Raw genomic sequence first — 7,361 nt, 5'->3', positions numbered from 1 at the left:
TCCCATTTGTTTCTGGAAGTTCCCTTAGATGGGTGCGTACCGCCCTCTGCTGGTGACACTGTGTATAACAGGCCCATGCAGACACCCTCAGAGGGGCAGGTGCCCAAAGTTAAGGGGTACATAAAACACTATTTTAAAACAATATACATACACATAATCTTTAACATGACCTGTTGAGCAACTCATATTGGAACCTTACAACAAACAGAGTCATGCTGTTGTCATTGTCCTGCACCTGATGTAATCAGAGGGGGATTATGATAAATGAACATGAGGAAATTATGACTGCTCTAGTGTCATTTAAGTTGCCTTTCCCTTTAAAAATACTGTAATTCAAATTAAAATTACAGTAAAATCATATGGAATTTGACATGCACATTGTCAGGGTCATCCTGAGCAGGACTCCTTTTAAACAGGGCCGTACCGCCCATAGGGCAGGTCAGGCAAATGCTATAGGCGCCAGCATGCCAGAGGGCGCCAGGGAGTGAGGTGTTTTTTGTTCTTTCCCATTCTATTCGAAAAAATAGACAAGAATACCCTACAAAACAACAACAGTACATATAGCCATACGTCTTTAAGTAATGATGAAATAATATTTCTAATTTAAATTTCTGCCTGCTTGGCATCCTTCTACCTCTCTGGCAGGCAGCATCAATTTCGCCACGGTCCCTAACCGCGCCCCTTTCCTCCTCCCCCCGCTACCTGCCGTCTTCTGTAATGTGATGCTGCTGAGTGACAAACTGACAGCCGGGTGCCATCGTCATGAAGAGGCAGAAGCTCTCTGGGGCGCAGTACAAAAACAAATACAAGAAGAGGAGGAGAAACGTGAACGAGACCGAGGTAATGATGTGATGTGATGAACACTTCATTTAAAATGGTAGAAACACAACGTAAGTTACAGTTACTTAAGCACTTGCAAGCTAACATCAGCTCATTAGCCGCTAATGGTTAGCGGTTAGGCTACTAACGTTACTACGTAACGTCAGTGTTACTGCGACTTCATTAGCCACTTGTTTGAGGAATACTTTAAGCATTCATCTAGAGTTAATGTCAGTTAATGTTGCTCCCATCTTAGAGAAAGCTGGAAAGAAAGACTCAAAGTGTTTGATGGAATGAATAAGCAACATAATTGAATATATTGGCCTATCTTTTCTTTTAATGTTTAGTGTGCTGCTGCACAAACCACTCACTGTTTACCAACCAGGCATATATTCATATACTGTATATTTATGTTTTCCAATTTTCAGATTTGTCCAATTTGTGATGTTACAGTTCCATTTTTTATATTTTGGCTGTTTGCTGTGTTTAAAATGTCATTAGATCGAGGCAGGCTGTAATGTTAGGTGCTATTATGGTTATGCCATGATGGTTTCACAATCAACAGCTATTTGATTAATATATTGTAAAAGCCCAGTTTGTCAAAAATATGTATCACCTCTTTTTAGATGCACTTCTGAAGTATTTGTCCCCCACCTCTGCAAATCCTGGGCCTACTAATGTAACTGCAGCCACCTCATCCACCTCAGCACCAAGTGATGCAGCCTCAAGTGGATCTCCCTCCCACACACAAACTGCCAGTGGAGAAAAGTGCAGCAAATATCTTGCGTAGGGTGCCAAATTGGTCAGGCACGGCCCTGCTTCTAAAATTTCATATAACCTATGAAGGATTTTTTTAAAATTGACATTTCTACTCTGATGAAATTATGAATGTGTTATAATGTAATTTGAAGTGACTTAACCTTTATAGAAACAGTTTGTCAGAAAGTGTGTAGTTAAATCATATGAACCTTTGAAAGATCATAAAAAAAGACAGGTCAAAGATGTTAAAGATGTCAGCTATTGGGGCACCAACAGTCATGAAGGCAGACATGAAGAGAAATAAAGTTCTATGATGATTAAAAAAGCTAAAATAATGAACGGCTTTGGATCTATGAAAAGACAGTGGTCTTAAAACTTGGCCACCAAACTCCAAGACAACTGAAACACTGATTATAAACAAGCTGCTCATAAAGTGGCTCATTAACACAGACACAAACAGATAAGCCTCGACAAACACACACATTCATTTACTGCTGGTTTCACTGCTTCGATCACTGAGAATCATTACAAGATTGTGATAATATTATTGCTACTCTGATTCAGTTCCTGCAGGTTGTAATTCGAATAATACTTATTCTACCTACAGTATATAAATGTATCCATAAATTAAATTAAATTAAAGTTAACTTTTACCTAATTAAAGCACCTATAAATAAGTTATGGATGTGTGTGCGTCCTGATGACCTTGTGATGTTTTTATTTGATATGAATCTATGGAGGAAATCGTCTTGAATGTGCAAGTGTAAGAGATAGTGAGGTTGCTGAAGGGCGGAGGTGATAAATGTGTTATCTCTGGGGTAATCAGAAACAGAGAAGAAGAAGAAGAAGAAGAAGAAGCAGTTCAGCGCAGTTCTCAGAAGACACTGTTACACATCTTTGTCATATTTTGGTGTGTTAAATATTTTGAGTTTTGTCTCAAAGAGGAGGCTGAGATGACTTTGGACCATGACAGCGTGCCTGATGCTTCATCCAGGAGTAAGTCATTTTCAGTAACAGAGCGTGAGTTTGGAGGGCATCATTTTTATCAGAGTCAGGTGTGGGGGTTTTGATTCAGAAAATATCATAATTAGGCAACAAGCTACATATGAAGTTAATTTTTAATCTATTTAATGAGGAGAGGGTGTACAAGAAGTGAAATGAAAGCAGATCAGAGAACACAATATCACACCTGACTGCCTAATAATAATTATGGTGGTTTTGCATGTTTGATTTTCCGCACACAGAGGACAGACTCTTCAGACTGGTTGCTCTGAGCTTTGGACTCCTGTGTATCCTACAAGCTGCTGCCAACATTTCCCTGCGTCTTGCTCTCTGTGAGTGATCTTACATTTCTCTGTAATTTCACCCTGAGACTTAAATTCACCATCTCAACATTACAAGACCAAAGCTTGGAACTACAAACACACTTACCAGCTATGATGATTATGTGACATACTGTATAGTGTGGAGCCAACTTAGTTTCAGGAGTAATGAATTGCAGATGAAATGAACACAGCCCCACACCAAACATACACATGCATACTGTATGGTGTGTACATAAACTAGAATTAACACAAGAGTAGGTGTCTTTTCCCATGACACCCTAACCTCAGTGTTGATATATGGGATATATGGGACTATAGGTACCTAAGGAATCCAGTGTTATCGACCATATCACGCCACCTTCTCGGCAAAGAGGAAGATGGGCGTGACCATTTTCATGGAGGTCCCTCGACCTCTCACCTCAGGATATCTGAATAAAAATGGGAGCTGTGGGTACCCACGAGTCTCCTCTTTACAGACATGTTCCCTTTATATTGATATGATGCAGTTTGGGGCAAAAATCATGCAGTATAAACATGTTATGTTCTGCCTAATTTCTGCATCCTGGGTCCCTAAACAGTCTTGGTATTGAATAAATTGGGTATGAATGGAAATCTGAGACTCTCTTTTATTCAGTGAGCTCAGGTTTATTCATGTGTGTTGAGGCACCCAACTAAAACACAGCATTTATTACGGAGGGTTAACTACAGTAGAACAAATGTATCTTTCTGCTCTTACAGATGCAAAAATGCTAGATTATGAGGCCATTATCAAAAATCTGACTGAAGAGGGAGAAGATTTGAAGAGGAAGATGATCACCTTTGGTGAGTACGAGGAAGAAACCAAATACATTCTCATTAACATGGGAATAAAAAGATGCATTATAAAAATGTTTTTCTACCTCCTGTTAGGCCAACATGTTTTTTTGTTCTTATATTCTTATACTACTTCCTATGTGAACTTTATTAGCATCATTTTTATTTATCATTATTATTATTTTGCTTTCTTCAACAGATAATCACTCCCAACAAGGATGGGTGTATTTCAACCACAGTTTTTATTACATTTCTTCTATTAACAAGTCCTGGCAAGACAGTAGAGACGACTGTCTGCAAAGAGGTGCAGACCTGATCATTATCAACAGCAGAGAAGAACAGGTGAGTAATTTGGCTGTGAGAGAAAAAGGGGAAGTCAAATCAAAGGTCAAGTAATCTCTCAAGACAGATTCTGCAATTTACATTGTAAAGGAAGAAAAAAAATCCTTTTTTTTTTTTTTTTTTTTTTTTGTTTTACCGATGTATTTCCAGATTGGGTGGAGAGTGGCTAAAATTGTAATATTTCATTTATGTTTTATATTGTTTTTTTTTTTTTCTCTCTTTCTCTCGCTCTTACTGTAAACAAGGAATTTGCAAGAAAGTTCAAAGGGCTCAGGTGGATTGGACTGACTGACAGTGAGACAGAGGGGACATGGACATGGGTGGATGGGACTGCACTGAACACAAGGTTCATAAATTCCTTTTTTTATTAAAGATAATGATTAATATGTAGTATTGCTATATATTAAGGAACTGGTCTTCCTACTACTGCCACCAGTACTTCCAGCTGGTGGCAGTACTGAGTGCACTGCCGCTGAGCAGCACTCCAGTAGGTGAGTGGGGAGGAAGTCCTGCACCACCTTTGATTTTATGTGTTGCAGAGGTGGAAATTATGAATCACTCAGCTTCTTCTAGGTGTTTCATTCAGGGCTGATCAAAGATTTGAGCAGTTTAACTTTCTTTAGGCCAAGCTGTTGCACCACTGTTCAAATAAACTCTTTTACACCTTGGGTCACCAAAAAACTAAAATTATTTTTTGTAATGCTGAAACACTCAGGCGACCCGCCAAGACTTCACTCCAGCTTCTTTGGTTGTGTTTCCTGCTAAGAACATTCTTTGATGTTTGTTTTCAGCTACTGGAACGCTGGGGAGCCCAACAGCTATCAAGGCATTGATGAAGACTGTGGAGAAATAAGGCTTTATGACAGGGAATACAACTGGAATGATTCACCATGTAAACAGCAAAACTTCTGGATCTGTGAGAAGGTGGTGGCTCCATGACTCAGCATCCAAATCTGCCCTAGACTGGCGATCGATAAGCTGCAGGGGAAGTGTCTCATCATCATGTACGAACACCAACATGTCACCACAGGAAAAACACAGGTGTCAATAATAAAATGAATGATGGCTAAAGTCCATGTAACTGCTTCACTTTCAGGGTCCTGGTGTGTTGGCTCACTGTCACAGTGTCACCATTTGTTGGGACACTTGAATAGAACAGAGCCATTAGTGTTACACTGTGCTTTCCTGACAAGTCAAAATGTCTGCTATTGTTCAAAAAATTAGTGAAGACAGAAATATATCATTAATATATTGATCGATTCATTACTAAATTAATTATTTTGTCAGTAGCCATCATTATCATCTTCATATAAAACCTGATTATATTGCAATCGTCACAAGTTCAACTCTGCAATCACTTCTGACAACATCAAGTCTTTAAAGTGTATATAATCACATCAGAGTGCAGATACATTTCATTTGTTTAATTGTCTAACCTTCGGTAGACCCTTTAATGACTCATCAGCAGTGTCAAGAGGAGCTTTTGTAAATCTATGATTGCTTTACTCACTGCTTTGTGTACAGCCCAACACATTGTGTATTTATGAATAAATTGTATCTATTTTATGATAGGTTAGAAGTTGATTTTGCATTTATATTATAATTGGCTATTTCAGGATAAATGGTTTTTGATTTATTCAGAAAATAAATCAAAAACCGTTTATCCTGAAAGAGCCAATTTTGCTATATTATAAGCTTTGAAGCATCAGCTACTAAAACAATGGAGTTATTGGATTTCTGAGCTATGCACAGTTTGCAAAATTGTTTTAAATACAGTCACTCCACTGTTACAACTGTGTACTCCACTGTTCCCAGTGTACAGAGACAGTTGTCACATATGCCAGGGATGGTTGTAACATGTCTATAAATAAACATAATTAATCAAACAAATACTCAAAATGAAAAGATTATTTATTGTTCATGTTACTGTGACTATTCATTCATTGGTCGCAAAATAAATGGAAACACACAGATGTAGCTTACATGATACAAAGTAGCTGGTCTGTGGTAAAGTGTAGACCTAGCTTACACTAAGTAGCAAGCTTGTGCGCAGGAGTGTTATGTGTGTTGCTTGGCAACAGTATTGTTCCAGTTGCTGGACTATGTGTGTTGGTGGAGCTAAATATATCATTAAATAAACAAACAAATCATAAGCTGTTGCGGCTTTTTATCGTTAAAATGGTGCTTGTAGAATTGTTGTATAAAAGCAATATCACACTGGAGGTCGTGCTGTTATACTGAATATTATCAGCACAGTTAAAATTATTTGGCACTGATTTTTTTTCCATCTGTGCCATCCTCAGGAAATGTTCTGCCTCTTGCTGTTTTTTTCCTGTTATCTTATGACCTGCTTTTCCACTGACTTAGCATGCAACTGATCATCATTAACTTAGCATGTAATCAAGTCTGTTCAGGTCTTCAGGTTTTTTAAATACAAATGGAGGTACTTGGTTCAGAGATGGTTGTAACAAGGCGTTAAAACTGTCCCAGTATCCCCAGCCTCACCTACTGTAAACTACCCTGACTGTTAGTTTAACAAATGTGTATCATTTTTATTTTTAGCTTGAAAGACGCTGATTCTGATGAGACTTGTTTGGACTCCTTGACATTTGATCTCAGCACAGTATCCAAAGTTAAAATTTTACCTAAAAACAAACAAACAAACAACAACACCAAAACAAACAAAGAAAAAAAGAAAAAAACAAAACAAAAAACTAAACCCAACAAAAACAAATAACACCAAAAAACAAACAAACCCATTCACAAAACATTTGCCAATTATTTTCTCTGGGAATTTTTAAATGTGGCTGCTTTTTTGTAAACAAGAAGACAATCTCACTGAATATGTGCAGAGTGATGTAATCACTCCAACTTGTTTCTTATTGAAAGGAATTCAACTGCCCCTGTCACCACTGTCCCTGGTGTCCAATACATTATCATTTTGTTATTCTTTGGTAGGTCTTGGAAAGCCTATTCCATCTTTTTTGTAGTTTGTTTAATTGATCTATCTGAAAACACTATTTGTCTGTGTGTTTTGATGATGTCCTTCTATTAACTTCTTGATCAAGTTGTCGTCTGTACCTTCAGTGTTCAGAGAAACAGATAACAAAATGATGTCTAAAAGCCATCATCCCTTAATGATTTCCCTGAATAAATGTGATTTCTCTTGTCAAAGTATAGAAAAGAAGGAGATCTAGCCTAAGAAATAGAGACTGATGAAGTCAGGTTTTTGTTGTTGTTGTTGTTGTTGTTGTTGACACTAGGTGTGTGTTTTTAAAATGACACAGCAACATAAGGATGTCC

The 7,361-nt window shown here is 37.8% G+C and overlaps 1 protein-coding gene across 1 annotated transcript; it reads left to right on the top strand.

Annotated features, from left to right (window-relative positions):
• The first annotated feature begins 655 nt into the window (after window positions 1-655).
• Window positions 656-6,171, top strand: LOC144461867 (CD209 antigen-like protein C). The gene is made up of 7 exons (XM_078165544.1): window positions 656-840; window positions 1,446-2,574; window positions 2,823-2,912; window positions 3,642-3,725; window positions 3,916-4,058; window positions 4,304-4,404; window positions 4,850-6,171. The coding sequence occupies exons 2-7, from the start codon at window positions 2,532-2,534 to the stop codon at window positions 4,995-4,997; spliced, it is 609 nt and encodes a 202-aa protein (XP_078021670.1). The 5' UTR covers window positions 656-840; window positions 1,446-2,531; the 3' UTR covers window positions 4,998-6,171.
• Window positions 6,172-7,361: the final 1,190 nt, after the last annotated feature.

This window comes from Epinephelus lanceolatus, chromosome 3, assembly GCF_041903045.1.
Source record: "Epinephelus lanceolatus isolate andai-2023 chromosome 3, ASM4190304v1, whole genome shotgun sequence".
NCBI lineage: Eukaryota > Metazoa > Chordata > Actinopteri > Perciformes > Serranidae > Epinephelus > Epinephelus lanceolatus.
Note: the sequence above shows the minus strand (reverse complement) of the source record. Positions and strands in the feature narration are given on the sequence as shown.

Coding starts and splice junctions, on each gene's coding strand:
- LOC144461867 (XM_078165544.1), top strand. CDS start 2,532: ATGACTTTGGACCATGACAGCGTGCCTGATGCTTCATCCAGGA. Junction 3,726..3,915: donor GAGGAAGATGATCACCTTTG/GTGAGTACGAGG, acceptor TTTCTTCAACAG/ATAATCACTCCCAACAAGGA. Junction 4,059..4,303: donor TCAACAGCAGAGAAGAACAG/GTGAGTAATTTG, acceptor ACTGTAAACAAG/GAATTTGCAAGAAAGTTCAA.